Source organism: Pelodiscus sinensis, chromosome 11 (genome assembly GCF_052426305.1).
Source record: "Pelodiscus sinensis isolate ZL-2025 chromosome 11, ASM5242630v1, whole genome shotgun sequence".
NCBI classification, from domain to species: domain Eukaryota; kingdom Metazoa; phylum Chordata; order Testudines; family Trionychidae; genus Pelodiscus; species Pelodiscus sinensis.
This window is the reverse complement of record NC_143062.1, coordinates 37,146,218-37,164,529: the sequence shown is the minus strand read 5'-3', so window position 1 is coordinate 37,164,529 and position 18,312 is coordinate 37,146,218. Positions and strand designations below refer to the sequence as shown.

The window sequence follows — 18,312 nt, the reverse complement described above, 5'->3', positions numbered from 1 at the left end:
ACAAAAATTAAGCCACAGGCTTGGCAGATAGGAAGGAACTGCAGTCAAAACAAGTACACGTGTCCAATTTGCTGAGAATGTTTGCCAATAGAGTAAATACAGCCCAGAGGCAGGGGACCTTGCTTCTGAAACCTATGGGAATATTAATTCTGTACATAAGGATATAGAATCTTTATCAAGATTCTTGCTGGCTCTTGGGGTCATTGCTAAAATTTTCTTCTGACTGTTTGTCCAATTCTAAATAATACACAATTTCAATTAATCTGTACCTGGAAGGCTGCTGCTTTGTGTTTTACAATGTGCATCAGGGTAGTCAGTAGGCAGGCTGCGGGCCAGGTCCAGATCACCAGATGCTTTTGAACAGAGACCAAAATCTTTTTATTTACTTATTATTTTCATAATCTTTTATTATTTTTTTCTGAAGTCTGGACCTTGACTTGACTATATCTTGCCAAAGAAAGAAAGAAGAAAGACTACCCCTGAATTTGATGCTTAGGATATCAAGAATGTATATATATCACTATTAATATGGTAAGGGTTCACCTTGATTCAACCATATCTTCAATATCTAGTATTATAGTTTGTTGGTGCTGCTGGATTTAGGGTAATGAAGATGGCATTAAAATCGTGAGTTGGCTCTTACACAGCCCATAATGTGGCTTCATAAACTCAGTTTTCTGCTTGCAAATATGTTCTGGATCTGCTCTCACTAGATGCTATGTGTTCAATTGATCAGCAAACAAACACTTCTCAAAAGGGTGTGGAGGGGAGCTCATTCAGTCTTTATGGGTACTTAAGAGTCATTGCTGAATGGACCAACCAAGAGCTCCACGCTGTGCAAGCAAAGGTGCAAGATTTCCAGACAGCTCTTCCCAGTTTGATGCTCTCTGGTTCAGCACCTCAACCAACAGAGCTCTTCTTACTGACTTCAACTCTCTCCGCAAACAAACAAGAAAGGGGAAATTGACATCCACAAAGCTTCTCTCCTTCACATATTTCAGCAGAATGGTGTGCTGTGTGTATACCTTGCTGCATTACATTTCTAGCATTGAATTTCAGGTGCACCAGTGTGTGAAGGTGATAGGATTATAGCACTCCAATGATGCTGTACTTTTTCAAAGGAACCAATCTCTATTTTGGGATCAAGGGAGCTTAAAAATCAAATGACCTGGTAGCATAACTCAATTTTAAATTTGCAATATTCAATCACACTAAGAATGGAGTGGTAGGCATTTTCCATGCTGACTCCAGCTGATGTTCTCTCAAACATTTGTGTTTATATGTAATGAATATATTGGGTTTGTGTGTCCCTATTAAAGACCAAATTTGCAAGAAGTATTCACTGGGTGCCTAGCACTAACATACTGAACCAATTTGTAGCTCAGATCTAAAAACACTGGTATAAACAGGCCCAAATTTTATTTCAGCACAGCTGTGGCCAGCCTGACAGTGATAAATCTGGCCCATCAGCTCTGCCGTGTTACACTGTAAAGAGGAAATAAGCATGAAATGGTGATAGTGCAATTAACCATGAGTGTTATCACTATATCAGAAACTTTTCAGTGACTAAAATTGCTGTCTTGTGGCTTAAATTGGTAAATGACAGTAAGGACTGACTTACTAGAGTGTTGTTTTATTGTTCTTTTTAAATAAATGGCTAGTCCCTTTAAGCCATAAGCAAAGCTTCCCAATATACATCAACATGAGAGAGGCAGTATTGTGATATCACCAACAGCAAACACAAAGGCCTACAGCCTTTGCTGGTAAAGTTAATGGTGCTAAGTTGATTTATACCTGCTTAGAATCTCATCCCATTAAAAGTATGAACCCAATATAAATCTGTGCTGTTGGCAATAAAAGGTGCTGTAAAGAGGAAAAAAACAGTGATTGCCTTGAAAAATACGTTTTTCCTATTATCAGATACACAAAAACATTTTGTCTTCAAAAGGAAATTTACATCTTGAACATTTTTGGCCGTGTAATAATAATAATGATCTCTTCCATACTTCTGTTTATCTGCAATTCTCAATGTGCTTTATAAGGGCATGTGAAATCATGATGCCCTTTTTACAGAGGGGAAATTGAGGCACAGGGAGGCAAAGTGACATGCCCAAGGTCACACAGATAGGAATAAAACATAGGCATCTTGATTCTCAGTCCAATGCCTTTTACAGTGATCAAACTGTCTCTTATTCCTGGATTTCATTTCAATTATATTTGCAATTCACCTGATCAGACTTTATTTCTAGAATCTTAATGGAAATTGTGGGGATTAGACAAGACAATAACCCTCTGGATTTCAGAAGAGTGTATAAGCATAAATACATCGTATTGCCCATCTGTGGGAAGAACATACACATCTAAGGGACGTCTACACTTGCACCCTAGTTCGAACTGGGGATGCAAATGTAGGTGAATGAAATTGCTAATGAAGCGGGGATTTAAATATCCCGCGCTTCATTAGCATGATCTCGCCGGCGTGTTACTCTGCTCAACAGCTGTTTCGAAAGGGAAAGTGCACGCCGGGATGCGTTAGTTGAAACCAAACCCCTTGGTTTGAACTAACATTACTCCTAAGTTTTTGAGGAGTAACATTAGTTCGAACCAAGGGGTTCAATTGGAACATTTGCATTCCTAGTTCGAACTAGGATGCAAGTGTAGACGTACCGTTAGATACCAGACTCTCAACAGTTTGTTGCAGGATATATTGTTGTCATGTTATATTTAAGTGGGCTAGATTAGGCATATCATTTTACACCACAACTAGTGTTGCAAGTAAGGTTTTTGCAATCTGGTCCTTCTTGAGTAAGCAAGTCATTTCTAGAAGAACTAAGAAACTAAAGCATTATTTCTGAAAATCTATACACGTTCTTGCATGTTTTCGTCAAATCTTCACAAATGTTTGTGTAATTTCATCATGCACCATCCATCTGCCTCATGCCAATAACACTAAAACTTGAAGGATTGTCTTTCATTTTTATTTGAGACGTTTATCAGAAACACAAATATTTGTCCTGGTATGCCAGCCAAATATACCTGTCTTTTATGTTTGATCAAATTTTTTTGGCTACATCACTAGCGTGGCTGATACATTCTGCGCATTCCAGACAGTTTCTAATCACTAAACCTACAGTAATACAATGCAAAAATTATTTAAATATACTGCATAATCCCTGCTGTAGCTTTCTGTTAAAAAGAGCTTAAAGTAGAGAACTAGATTTAACATTCTAATATAATAGAATCCTAGATGGCATAAATCAAATGAAGTACATCCATAGCAAATGCATTCTCCTCTGTTCTTATTGTAAGCTTCTGTTGCTGTAACACGCTTTGTTTTTAGGCTGTTGTAGCTCGGCTCCTCAGATCCATTAAAACCACCTGAAGGGAGATTTTTAGGCACAAAAATTCAAAAGAGTCATGGCAATTTATACCAGTTTGGGAACTTGCTAATTAAATGAAAAGTAAGTCACATATTTGTAGAGCCCTGCCACTCCGTGGATATCCGCTTCAGACCAGGTTTGTGAAGAGTGGAGCAGATGCAGATACAACCAGTCAGGGCTGACTCCTCAGTGGCAGCTGGGTCAGAGCATCTGGCTCAGGCAGCCTGAGGAGGGGCGGGGGGAAGGTGCACAGGGGCCAGCAGTCAGTTGGCTGGGTCTGTGGGGCAGTTAGGAGTCAATGGTGGTCTAGCACCCATTCTCTGCACTGCTTCCCAAGCAGTGGCTCGGGACTCTCAGGAAGCATTAACATGTCCCCCCATGAGGGTTCAGTCCCACAGTGCTGGCTGCACTCACGGCCCAGCAACTCATGGACAGTAGAGCCCACCCCAACTGCAGGAGTTGGAGCAGCACCTACATGAAAGCTGTCTCATCCATTGGATGAATCAGGGCAGCCACCCCAGGCCCTGTGCTTTTGGGAGCCCAGCGGTGGCCGCCCCAACTGTCCTATGGACGGGAGGGATCCGGTGGATTATGGAGGCCTGGCACAGAGCCATAGCAGTGGCCTCCCCACCATGCAGGCAACAGCAGCTGGAGCAGTCTGGCAGACTGCTTTGCACTGCCCTCTCAGTCCGTTGTGCTCAGCTTCTCCATGGCGGGGAAACCAAAGCGCTCCAGCTCCAGGGTGCTCCACTTCCTGACTGTAGAGAAGTGTGGTGGAGTGGGCCAGGAGAGAGAAGTACAGAGCAGGCTGCCAGACTGCTCCAGTTCACCTATGTGGTGAGCATAGGGGGAGGACCCCTGCTGTCCCACCACACCAGGCTCCCTTAATCCCCTGGGCTGTGTTGCTCGGGGGAGGGGATTAGGGGGCAGCGCAGGGACAGGGTTTGTGGAAGGGGTGGAGTGGGGGCAAGGCCTGTGGCAGAGGGGTTTCCCCAGGCCTTGCACCTTCTTTGGGATGACTCTTCCCCCACCCCTCTGCCTCACTGTGATACAACACGTGCTACTGCTGTCAGGTGCCATTATTCGCAAGCCCACGGGAGGTAACCCACACACCTACTGGGTTTGGCTATCAGTCCCATGTAGGTGGCATTTAGACCACTTACAGAGAGAGAGAAACAATGAGTTTCTTCTACACCCTTAGCTGAGTGGCAGCTGGGTTTTAGCTCAAGTGGTAGAGACTCTCCAAGGTTCCAAGTTCAGTTTCTCCTGTTGACATTACACCGCATGCAGTGTGACACCCATAGCCCTTCACTCCATGCTATCTCTTCTCCTCAAGATCCATGTCACCCTTTACCCCCAAGTCCCACTCTTGCACTGCCTCTTCCTTGAAAGACCTCACATCTCTCTTCCTTACCTCCTCCCCCAAAGGCAGTTTGCTGCTGCAGGTGCAGATAGAGGTAAAAGATGGCTAGTGGATGACCATTTGATCCTGGTATATGCAGATCAGATAAGGATCCACATTTTTTGTAACCAACGCAGGGCTTTCCCTATTTAACACCTGCCCTGGATGGTGGCAGCACTAACTTCCTGATAGTATTAGGAAAAAGCTCTGCACAAGTTGCCACACCTCAAGCTCAAAAGCAAAACAAGTTCCAAAACAAAGTTGCCTGTTTGGTTCTGAGATGCAGTTTTATTTCACAGCGTGCTCTGTGGATTACTCAAAACGAGCATATAAATTGTAAGGGAGGCAAAAAGATTAAAATAAAAGGTTACTAAAAAGAAGGCACTTGTGGCTCAGAGTTTACAAACATTTATAATTGCAAGTTAAGATGGCCAAAATGAGCCTGATCTACCATTATCCTACACTCTGCTTAGCAGGGATATGAAAGGTTAACCAGTAACCTGTAGAGGCTGGAGCAGCTCTCCACCTGCTGTGGGCAGGGAGTTGTGGACAGGGGATGCTCTGGACATCCAGAGCAGCCCCTGGCTGCAGCCGTCCCAGGGGCCGCATAGACAGGGGCTGTGCTGGTGTGCACCACACACCCCTTTAATCAGTTAACCAGTTAAACATAATGATTACCCAGTTAATCAATTAAACAGGATTTTACATCCCTACTGCTTAGTCAATAACAGCAGTGCAAAAAGCATGCAAATACAAAGGTTTACCCCGGTTTTGCACTATTGTAACTAACTGTACAAGCCTGCAATGGGACACCATAGCCCTTCACCCCATGTCATCTCTTCTCCTCAAGACCCATGTCACCCCTTACCCTTATGCACAGGGTAGCGGAGACTCAAGCCCTGATGTTTGGACTCTGGTTAACTACTATGAAACTAAGATCTTCCTATCTATCTCACACATCATTAAAGCAGTTCTAATAGCCAAAACAAAAACAAAAGAAGGAAAAAAGCCATATTTAAATTAAATCTGAGTACAGTTTTGCTAATTAGGTAGTTAGAAAGTTCCCTTATCCATAAGTTGTTAGTATTTGCTTATACTTCTGTTGATATTTTACAGATATTAAAACACAGCTTTTGCAAACTGAGAATCTTACAACTTAAGATGAGTTCAACAGTGGGGCTCGTCTACACTGGCCCCTTTTCCGAAAGGGGCATGTTAATTTCACAGGTCGTAATAGGGAAATCCCCGGGGGATTTAAATATCCCCCACGGCATTTAAATAAAATGAAGTAGGAATAAGATCCTTTGAAGTAGGAATAAGATCCTCCGGAAAAGGGCTTTTTTTCCGGAGGATCGGGGCCAGTGTAGGCGCTCTTTTCCGGCTTTTCTAAAAGCCGGAAAAAAGCGGCGGACATTTTTATTTAAATGCCACGGGGGATATTTAAATCCTCCGCGGATTTCCCTATTACGACCTGTGAAATTAACATGCCCCTTTCGGAAAAGGGGCCAGTGTAGACGTAGCCAGAGAGGCTGCTGGGGGAATTAGTATTAAAAAGGGGAAAGCTGGCGGGATAATGGAGTTCATAGTACCAGGTATCAGGGCAGCCAAAGTAACAAAGGGGGAACCCTCAGAATGTCCCTCTGACATGTATATGGGCCAAACTGGACAGTCTCTATGACAAAGAATGGACACAAATCAGATAGTCAAAATGGTAACACACATAAACCTGTAGGGGAACATTTTAACCTACCTGGGCACTCATTAATGGACTTAAAAATAGCCATTCTTCTACAAAGTAATTTCACAAGCCAACTACAGAGAGAGAATGCAGAATTGACTTTCATATGCAAATTCGACACCTTCTCACTTGGTTTGAATAAAGACTTGAACCAGTTAATACATTATAACACCAGCTTTCTTTACATTCAACACCCTATTGACATCAAAAGCTAAGTATGAGACATTTCCAGCCCATCAATTAGCCTGGTACTACAATTGACAGGTATTTTTCCCCCTCGCCCTTCTTATTCTGACAATTCTCCTCCCCCCTTTTTTTCCCCACTCAAGATCATCTCATCTAAAGGAGTGGGTTTTGCCCACTAAAGCTCATGGACACGCATATATTTTTGTTAGTCTGTAAAGCTAAGTCTAGACAGTGGCACTATTTCAAGATACCAGAAGTATCCCAAAATAGCTATTCTGTGTCTTTAAACACACCTGTAATTTTGAAATAAATTGAAAAATAGTGGGCGTACTTTCCTGGCATCCCTGTAGCCCTTGTTACACAGAGGTTAAGGGACATTTTGGAATAGCGCTTTATTTCAAAATTTGGTGCTGTGTAGATCATGCCAAATTTTGAAAAAAGCTATTTCGAATTTAGATCAAAATAAGATACTCAATTTGAGCAATGCACGGTGCGATGTAGATGCACCTAAGATACCACAGGACTACTTGGTTTTAAAGTTACAGGCTAACCCAGCTACCCCTCTGGGACGTTTAAAAGTGACAAAGGAACCATCATAATTGAGTTCCATTTTATATCATGTGGGTTGTTTGTATGGGAAAAAGTGAGTTTAAAAGGGGGAGTAGAAGGAAAAGGATTTGTGCAGATAGAACCATTACCTCTTGAAAAAGTTAATTCACTGTATTTGATTTTTGAGCCTTTCTGGCCATGTCCTTCCTTTGCTCAGAAAGAGCAGACTCAAATACGGTTTGTACCAGTGTGATAACTCCCTATCTCCTTCCTCAGAACATAGGGTCCTAGGAAGAAAATATTCCAGTAATCAGAGAACCAACCCAGCAATGGAAACCAGTTTTCCAGCCCACTCTTATAGAACTGGTTCCATCTGGCCAATTTCAGCTCCGATATAACTAGAGGCAGCTTCACTGAGGTTAGTGGTCTTCTGTCTCATAGCTGCCAAGCAGAAGGTCTTTGGCTCTCGTGGAAATGAATATATTTTGTCATGCTTTGATGATAGATGCTTACAGAACAATCACTTTTCCTCTTAAAAAGTGACATATTTGTATGTGCTAGCTTGTAATTAAGCAATTGTATCTCTTAGAAGCAACACATTTTTCTATCTTTGAAGCGCTGATGAAGTATGACATGAAGGTTCATCCAATCTAAGCTGTTGTCACTTACAGTAACACTTCTGTAAGTTTCAAGATCATGGATGGATTAATATTTTAGATCACAGAATCCTCAAGGACATCAAAATAAAGGTCTTCACTATAACTTCCGAAATCTTCAGGACAGCTTCCAGTTTCTGTTTCAGTTTCACTGGTGCAGATACGTGCTCTCTGAAACACAAAGACTGCTTATAGTATCCAACCTGATAGGTGAAAAATGCTTCCCAGATACCATTCATTATGAATATCGAACCATTACACCATACTCCTTACCAACTTCCCTCTTTTGTTCAAAGTTCACTATGATTTAAAAAACATACACTTACAAAATATAGAATTTTGCTTGAGATTTAATCTCTGAAATTAATGTATTTCAGAAGCAATGCACCAATTAACTCATCCAAGAAATATGAAATTTTGCAGGGTGCAAAGTCTGTCTCAGCAAGGAATAAAACTGTGTAAAAGTTTATACTACAATTAACCCATTTCCTGGTTGTGGCCATTTTGCTGACAAATGTCACTTCTGGCACTGGAAGTGTGACATCCATTGGCAAAGGTCACAAATCCAGCTTTGCACAATATTTCCTTCACTGGCAAAAGAAAAATGCTAAAGCACAGACTGTGGGAGAAATGGCACTATCTGACTCCACAGACCTGCCACAGGTGTATTTGGTGTCAGATCTAATTATTTTCATTGCAAAATCAATGCTTGACTACTTTTTAACTCTGTCCTGCTAGCACCACAATGCTAATAAGGCTCTGAGAAGGGCAGTGTGGTGCACTGTACTAGCATGTAAGAGACTTTGGGTTCTATCCTGCTGTAACCTTGGGCAAGTCCCGTAAAATCATGGCCCCACTGAGAGAGATCTTCCATAACATCAGTGTTTCCAGATTTTCATCCTTCATCTTTACCCTTAGCTTCCCCATTTGTAAAAGGCAATAACAGACCTGCTAGTCTGGGGGCATAAAGAGGGTAGCTGCCCCAGAGCCTGGTGACTCAAAAGGGCCCAGGGCTACTGGCCACAGCAACCACCACAGAGCCCTGAGACCTTCAAATTACCACCACCATGCTGGCTGGCATGCCCCTGAGGCTAGCCATGGCCCCATCCCTTCTGGCCAAGGCTCCACCCCTTTCGAGAGTGTGGAGCTGTCCCCCACAATACCTTACCCAGGGCCTGGCAATTCTGTCAGCCCCCAGGCAATAATGATACTTTCCCACCTTTGTAAAATGCATTGAGATCTACAGAGAAAAAGCATATGAATAGTATTATAAAACAGGGAGTCCATCATATAGACACAATGGTGGTGCCAGATGGGGTTTCACAGGTGCAATCATGAGTACTGGTACTTTCTTCCTGGTAATTAATCAAAGAACACAACTGGACTTTCATGAGCCCAAGCTAAGTTTGTAGGGCTGGCAGTGAGATAAAATAGCTGTTTATTTGTACACTGACTAAAGTTGCCTTGGAGTCATTACCGGGATGCCATTTTTATACAAGTCCTTTTCTGAGCTGAACTACAGCCTTGTGTTAAATATTTAAGAACTGAGGTCCAACACAATTGCACTCATGCTGGCAATATTACAGGAGACACCAGTATTGGCCTGGCAGTGAAATGGTCCCATCAGAACAAACTAAAGCATGTTGGAGGGGGTAGGGGAAAGTTTGTACTGATGCTGCTCATGTTGTATTATAATATTCTATTGCTAGACAAAGACCTTCTGCCTCTGGGGTTGTCAATCTGGTATCTTTTGCCTGCACAAATTCACTTTACATAAAAAGATTGCTAAGTAAAACCCAATGCTGTTCTTAGCAATGTAAAATGCTCTTTGTCTCTGTTCACTTTTTCTAAAGATTGCTTAGCTGCTATGTTAATATTTGCTATTTCTCTTATTCTAAACTCAGTTTGTCATATCCAGTCATGTTATTTTCCACAGTTGACTTTACTTTAATTAAAAACAAACTGAAAGCTTATACAATAATCTCTTAAGCCTGTTTCCTTGATCAGACTGTGGAATAACAAAAGAAAACTTTTCAGAGTGGGGACTTTTGATGCAAGTAACTATAAGGCATTCTCCATAAGAAAAACAAGGCAAAGTTACTTATTTTTTTCAGGAAGTAAGAGCAAACATAAAAAGGCATAAAAACTGCTTAATATTAGCTCTACAGTGGGCAAGCTATAGGCATGGCAAGATCAGAGTCTGTAGTGTCATGCTTCACGTTAAAAGGTGGTAGCAGGTCACATCCACCAACACCTGCTACCCATGCTCCATACACAGTTGTAGCCAGCCCTAGTTTAGCTCTGCAGATCTGTTGTCTCTGAGGATATTTCTTCAACCAAAGTTTTCTATTCAGGCTTGGTCCTTTTACCAGGACTTGGCCTTATACCTTTAACTTTGTGGTTTATTTTTAGCATGTGTTTAATATACTAGAGCTATGCAATCTCACCCCTTTAGGATTTCACACAGATACACAATCCACAAACAGGGCAAAGCCCTCACTAAATTCAATGGATCTTTGCTAATTAAACTAGCTTGAGAATCTGGCCACAAGTGTGGTAATTACACAGTCAGCCTCACTAACTGCATGTACAAATGGCTAATTCAATGTCTAGCTCACCATTTGTGCTTGCAGTTATGACTGTGTGAGTTACTGCATTAATTGCACACACAAATTACGTGCACACATGTCTACATACACTAGTCTGAAAAATATGGGTCCCAACTAAAATTTACATGGAACGTTATAATAATAAGACCAGATCTTAATCAAAGAAATGTTAATTGCTCTCTAGGAAGACAATACAAAAGAATAACATGCTTGGCATATGTCTAGGAAAGAGGCAGCCGCCAAAGCCAGTTAATAGTTTCTTCTTTATAAATAATGTAACAATGTCTTTTACCTGATAGTTGTTATTTAGAAACAGATTTTTTAAACTGTTTTTGGGTGTTGGAATTGGTGGAAAGAGTCTCCTCCATAAGTGGCACCTGTGGAAACAATAAAGCAGGCTTATGAAAGAAATCAGGAGTTTTCTTCTCTCTGCCGTGAATAACAATGATTTTATTCTCATGGGTTCTGTTGTCACATACACAGCAGGGCCCACAGCCTCACCACACTCCAAGGCAAGGTGGTTAGGATGGTTCCCTGCTCCCAGAAGGATCAGAGTCTCAGCCAGAAGGGGTGGAGCCTGCCCTCAGTGCCACCTGGAGCACACTACCGCACCGCACAGCACAGCCCTCCCTCCCCAGCCTGCAGAGCCTCCTGGAGTGTGCACGGATGCATTCCGGTAGTGATTTAAAGGGCCCAGGGCTCCAGCTATTGGGCCCTTTTGAATCACCAGGCCCCAGGGCAATTACTCCATTGCCTCTGCTTATTAGCAGGTTTGCACATACACTAGACTCCTCTGACCCCATTCCTGCTCAGACTGATTCCTCCCACAGGAAGGAGAGCTGGGCGAGAGGAGCTAGGTTGAGGCCAGAGCAAAGAGGAAGGAGATGCCACTTATTCCTACTGACTGGTCAGAACAGTTGACCTAGCACACAATGCGTAGAGAAGGGCTCAGTGAAAAAGAATGCAGAAACTTATGCTTTCCCCAGGGCAAAGGGCAAGGAATGTGAGTTTGTGACATAATCTGTTCTATGAGATGCTCCTGGATGGTGCAACTGTAATCAATGGGTCTAAATAGAGATCTCTATAGACAAGTGTGGGGGCGGGTGTAGGAAAAACTGGTGCTTGGCAAATGCAAAATTAGTCCTCAGCAGCTAGTAGTCCCTGAAATTGGGTGTAGTTTGGGGCATACTCAATAGGTTTCTGTAGCTGGACTCCTCTGGCTGCGCCTAGATTGGCATGATTTTCCAGAAATGCTTTTAATGGAAAAGTTTTTCCGTTAAAAGCATTTTTGGAACAGAGCGTCTAGATTGGCACGGACGCTTTTCCACAAAAGCACTTTTTGCGGAAAAGTGTCCGTGCCAATCTAGACATGCTTTTCTGCAAAAAAGCCCCGATCGCCATTTTCGTGATCGGGGCTTTTTTGCGAAAAACAAATCTCAGCTGTCTACACTGGCCCTTTTGCGCAAAAGCTTTGCGCAAAAGGGACTTTTGCCTGAATGGGAGCAGAATAGTATTTCTGCAAGAAGTACTGATTTCTTACAGTAGGAAGTCAGTGCTTTTGCTGAAATTCAAGCGGCCAGTGTAGACAGCTGGCAAGTTTTTCCGGAAAAGAGGCTGGTTTTCCAGAAAAACTGGCCAGTCTAGACACAGCCCACTGAGTGTAAGTAATCAGGACAGCAGTTTTGCAAAGAGCCACATGACCTGTATGAGGCCATGTGTTCACTAAGGGGAAGACTGACACTGCCACAGTCGATCTTCAGGAGTTCGCTTTAGTTGGTCTAGCCCTGAGGTCTTTTCCAATTCCCAGACTCACTACATCAAACTCAGAAGGCACCCTTCCCCCATCAGCAGCCAATACACCTACTCCTGTGAGGAGTAAGGGAAGCTGACTGGAGCATTTGCTCCCATCGGCCTCCTGCTGTGGAGACATCTGGAAAACTGGTGTTGTCTCCAGCTATGTAATTAACATCTTGATCATGATGCACATCTTGATTCGACCTTCCCCTTTAGTGAAGACCAGGCCTGAGTTAGGAGAAATTAAGCCTCATTAGCAGACAGGAGATTGGCTTTTTCCCCTAAGCATTTTGCAGGATATTAGTGATACTGTTAGCCTCCAACAGGGAGTCTTTGGCAGTATTAATGTCATAAAGGGGAAATTGGGAGGAAAAACATTTCTTTTGATTGCATGTTTTGTTAGCCAAAGAAATGGGTTATACCCATGAAAGCTCATGCTATCTTATTTTGTGTTAGTCTCTAAGGTGCTGCAGGACTAGTAATTGTTTTTTACATTTTTTTCAGTTACAGACTAACATGGCTACCCCTCTGAAACATTTGATTTTAGCTTAGCTGTTTTAGTTAAAATGTCTCAACCAGTATGATTCACCAACTCTGCTCTTATTTAAATGTGATGATGGGGAAAGAGTCATTTTATACTTTGCTATTCTTAGTTTTGTATTTTTCTTATGTCTTTGTTTTATTTATATACCAAATCAGAGGGGGTGGTTAACTAGTTGGCCGACTAGCTGAATAATTTTTAGCAAAGGAGGAGGAAGAGTCTGCATGGATGCCAGTTGGATTTCTTCAGGCAAGAGGAGGTAAGGTCTCATTGCAGTTCAAGCCCTGCAAATCCAGAGATATCCATGGTATATCTGCAGATACTTGCATCCACAGACACAAATTTTGTATCTGCACAGGGTTCTAGTTGCAGAGTTATTTTTCTCAGCATACATTATAGATTTTCATTGTGGTGATCAAAGACTGTAACTGAGATTCTGAAAAACTCAACCTAAACTTTTGAGTTACTTCTCACTGTGTATCTGTGGGGACTAACCTGTTTAGATTCCTTTTTGTTTATGTATAACTGTGAAGATCATGTATGCGGATTATAAAGGTTGCCTTCTTATGTTGCAGAAATAGCATTATAAGATTTTATAAAGTTAATACTTGAGAATTAAGTTCATTCCTTTTGGACTTGGCTGTGAGAAGGTGACCCTGTGCAATCCTTGCTGAAAATCTTCTGGGTCTCCATGTGCTTTTCTATCGAGGTTGGGCTTTTTTTAAGGCACTGAAGAAGGGCAATGAAGTAAACTCTAGTCCACCCAAAAGATACACAGCTATATTAAAACTTTCTCTTTTCATTTTGTGAAGTTACAATCTGGCCTCAAGATGTTAAAAACACATTTTTGTGATAACAAGCACTGCAGATCCATGTGTATTTCAAGTGACCATGCTGCTGCCACAGAGCATTCAGAACTCTCTGGTTCATTTCTCTCTGAAACCTTTTATTTCCCCTTTTCTCACCCTATCTACTCTTTCTGATCTTAGCTTAGCCCTAAATAAAAACCTAGGGCCAGATCCTGCAGTCTTAAATGGGAGAGAGCTTTGCCTGAGCAGGATTATAGACGTTATCCCATAGTAATTCAGATTAAGATTTTGTCATGTTTTTGTTTTTGTTTTTTAAGTAAAAGTCATGGACAGGTTGCAGGCAAGACAAAAAAATCATGGAAGCTTGTAACCTGTTCCTGACTTTTACTAAAAATATGGAGGAGAGGAACTAAAAACCAGGGGCTCACTTCTGGCTGCTTCCCAACTCCCTGGGCAAGTTGTGCTAAAACAGGGTCAGACAGCTGCTTTGGCAGGGGCTGGAGAAAAGGAAGTCATGAAGATCTGTTAAAGTCATAGATTCCATGACTTGTCTTTAATATACATGGCCTAATTCTCCGTCCCATAATATGCTGGTATGATTTAAGAAAAATGGCACTGGTTTTAAAGCAGGGCCACAATTAAAGCAGTCTCTGTAGATTAGATGCTCAGGTCGCACTATATCTGCCCCAGTTTCATCTGTGTTGGTTGGGACTGAAGTGAGAGCTGCCTCTCTGCTGCACTGTGTTGTGCACTGTTTAAGAAAGAGGCATCCTGTACCATACTCACTAAACTACTGTAGGTGACTCGTGGCAGTACTCTAGAGGTGCACCCTCTTCTGTATCCCCATTAAAGTTTTAATTTGTAATTGGGATGTCCTGTTATGCTCCCTCCCTGTTTCTCAGGGTGGCCTGTACTTCTTTCTCCTGCAGATATTAGTCCCTCTGTAAACTACTGATCTTTTTTACAACTGTCCCAGTTCCTGGGGGTTGGTCAAACTCTTGCATTACTATCACTTTGACCCTTTCAAAAGCCTTTTTGATTTCTACTAAGCTCTTTGTATTCCTTCTGATCAAATTCTCTAAAGTAAATTACTGCTATTAGCTCCTTTTCATGTCTCCCACTTAGGCACTTAATACTATACCTCACAGATAATCATGGCAGATGTTGAAGGTGCTACCGTGCAATAGGTGGCCATTCCCTGGCTAAAATTGCTATTGCTCAGTAGGTCAGTGTTAAAATACCTATTTGTGCTTAGCTAATTATTTAGTGACAGGATGATGCAAATTGCAAGTCACAAAAGGGAAGACTGAATAATGAAATAATGAAAACACAATGAAATCACTGTTGTACAGGCAATAAGGAACAGGAAATCAGTGTTGCACAGGCAATAATCTTATGCCTGGGGTGTGTGGCCAAGGAATCATTGGGAATGGGGAAGAAAGAAGGAGCCTAAGAAAGAGATTTCCAAGGGACTAGGCACTTTCTCTCTTTCCAAGAAGAAAAGATGGAACATTCTGCATGCTCCTTGGAATACGATTTCACACAATGATTTGGAATGTGCATGTCATTCAGAGTAAGGCAGCTGGGGATCCAGCTAAAGAATGAGACAGGGCTGACTGGAGATGGTCCTTCTGTACATGCTGCTATCATTTCAGCTCTTGCCAGGTGAATTGTTTGAAACACTTAGGATATGTCTACACTGGCCACAATTTCCGGAAAAGGGATGCAAATCAGGTAAGTCAGGATAGGGAAATCCGCGGGGGATTTAAATATCCCCCGCGGATTTAAATAAACATGTCCGCCGCTTTTTTCCGGCTTGGGGAAAAGCCGGAAAAAAAGTGTCTAGACTGGCGCGATCCTCCGGAATAAAGCCCTTTTCCGGAGGATCTCTGAAGTAGGAATAAGAGATCCTCCGGAAAAGGGCTTTATTCCGGAGGATCGCGCCAGTCTAGACGCTTTTTTTTCCGGCTTTTCCCCAAGCCGAAAAAAAAGCGGCGGACATGTTTATTTAAATCCGCGGGGGATATTTAAATCCCCCGCGGATTTCCCTATCCTGACTTACCTGATTTGCATCCCTTTTCCGGAAATTGTGGCCAGTGTAGATGTAGCCTTAGGCTATGTCTACACTGCAGGCTTTTTGCACAAGAACAGCTGTTCTTGAAAAAACTTGCAGAGCGTCTACACTGCATGCACATTCTTGCACAAGTAAATTTACAGTAAAGCATCGGAAAAGAGGGCTTTCTTGCAGAAGAGTTATTCCTCTCCCCATGGGGAATAAGCCTTCTTGTACAAGAGCTCTTGTGCAAGAAAACAGTGTGGACAGGCAACATGGATTTCTTGTGCAAGAAACCCCTATAGCTAAAATTGCCATCAGAGCTTTCTTGCGCAAGAGAGCATCCACATTGCCATGGACGCTCTTGCACAAAAGCACATGGCAGTGTGGATGCACTTTTGCACAAGAACTTTTGCACAAGAATTCTTGCGCAAGAAGCCTGCAGTGTAGACATAGCCTTTAAAGGATATATCTGCACAACCCTGTTAACGTGAGTGATTGTCACCTAGACTGAGCACTTATGGTAGGGATTTGCAGTGTGGCTGCTCATTATCCTAACCAGGTGTGTGCACTCACACTGCAAAGCCCTACCCTACTTACCAGGCATGTCTACATTGCAATAAAAGGCTTGCAGCATGGCCACAGCTGGTCTGGATCATCTGACTTAGGGTGTAAAATTGCAGTGAAGAGACGCAGGCTGAAGTCCGGGCTCTGAGACGCCCTGCCACACGGTCTCAAAATGTGGGCTCCAACCTTAGTTCAAACACTATTAGCCTCCCAGCCTGAACCCAAGTTAAACTGACCTGGGCTCAGAGACTCTGTGCCATGGGGTTTTTTAATCACATTATAGAAATATCCCAATATGTGTGCTGCACTCATGTGCGTGTATGGCTAGGACTGCAGGGGCTTCAGCATGTTCTTTGAGCTTACACGAGTGGTGTTGCTCTGTAATTTCTTCCCAATGAATTGTGAGAGAACTGATCTGTCCTAGGCACAAAAGGGGAATTGTGGGAAGGCAGTGGAGGACTGACAGCACTCAAACGAGTGAGCCTGTGTCCTTATTTCAGAGGGGGTGAGCTATGAGCCGGAATGAAAGTGGAATTGGGAGTCTAACTCACACCTCCAGTCATACCAGCTAGCTTAGGTTAAGTCTCTATGTAAGAGGGGTTGGTGTGTTTGATAGGAGGGGAATTAGAGCCATCTCCTGAATTAACTCTGCACTGGAGACATCTACAAAGTGATTTTTTTCACAACCAAGCTTTTAGTTTGAAAAGAGCAACTTCCTGGGAAGAAAATCAGCTAAGGACTTATCAGGTGAGAAGCTAATTTAGAAGCCATTAGGGAAATTAACAGGCAGTTAGTGGACAGTGCTTAAATTACTGGGAGCCTTTTTATTGTGAATCTGATGGCTGCTGCTTGATATATCTCTGAGGGAGAGGAGTTTGAAATTGCATCATATTGATTCTTTGATTCACCATTGATGAACTGACTTCTTGATTGATTTATGATTCTGTTCCTTGATCTCTGGGTACTGCCAGAAATCCAAAACGCTTCTGGGTTTGCTCACAGAGGCTGCGTCTAGACTGGCAAGTTTTTCCGCAAAAGCAAGTGCTTTTGCGGAAAAACCTGCTAGCTGTCTGCACTGGCCACTTGAATTTCCACAAGAACACTGACTTCCTACTGTCTGAAATCAGTGCTTCTTGCGGAAATACTATGCTGCTCCCGTTTGGGCAAAAGTCCTTTTGCGCAGAGCATCGGAAAACTCCACACCCACAAACCTGTCAGCCAGCATTTCAATCAAATTGGCCATTCCCTTAAGGACCTGACAACATGCATCTTACAACAAAGAATAGTGATAGAGATGCAGCCGTGTTAGTCTGCTGTAGCTGAAACAAAAAACAGGAGGACTATGCAGCACTTTAAAGACTAACAAGAGTCCTAATATCATTACCTCACAGACACTAACCTTCCCCCCTTATCCTCCTCTGTTCTAAAATCTGATTTGTCAATTTTATATGTGCTCACTTTTTTTTTATTATATCACTTTGGTATATATGGTCATGCCAATTTTCTTCCACAAATAGATCTGAGGAAGTAGGCCTGGCCCATGAAAGCTTATCACCTAATAAACCATCTTGTTAGTCTTTAAACTTACAACAAAGAGACTTTAACACCAGATTGCAGAGGGAGACCTCAAAACTTTTATTTATGCTAAAATTCAACACGTTGCAAATAGGCCTTAATTGAGATAATAATTGTTTTACATATTACAAAGACAGCCTCCCCACCTTCTGATATTTGTAGTGTCCCCAGAGTAGCGACTTAATTGACTCTTACAATAAGCAATTTCCTCCTTCCTTGTCACTTCCTCCCCCTCACCCCCAGCTTCTGTTCTATGTAGCTGATTTGTCAGTTTAATAATTGTTTTACTCTTTTCCTTGTATCCTTCCATTATATAATGGTTGCGTCAATTCACTTTCAGCATATGATCTGACGAAGTGGGTCTGCCCCACGAAAGCTCACCACCTAATGAACTATCTTTTAGTCTTTAAAGTGCTATATGACTGCTTTTTTTGTTTGTTTTACCAAGATCAA

At 42.4% G+C, this 18,312-nt stretch overlaps 1 protein-coding gene across 4 annotated transcripts in view; it reads right to left on the bottom strand.

The window, feature by feature from the left end:
- Nucleotides 1-7,407: 7,407 nt before the first annotated feature.
- IL5RA (interleukin 5 receptor subunit alpha) overlaps nt 7,408-18,312 on the bottom strand; it is a 33,036-nt gene continuing 22,131 nt past the window's right edge. For all 4 annotated transcript variants that reach the window (XM_075938693.2, XM_089781235.1, XM_089781236.1 and 1 more), the window contains 2 exons: nt 10,813-10,897; nt 7,408-8,082 (listed from right to left, as the gene is read on the bottom strand). In XM_075938693.2, coding sequence (XP_075794808.2) covers nt 7,969-8,082; nt 10,813-10,897 — 199 coding nt within the window. In that variant the 3' untranslated portion in view covers nt 7,408-7,968. The remainder of the gene's footprint in view (nt 8,083-10,812; nt 10,898-18,312) is intronic.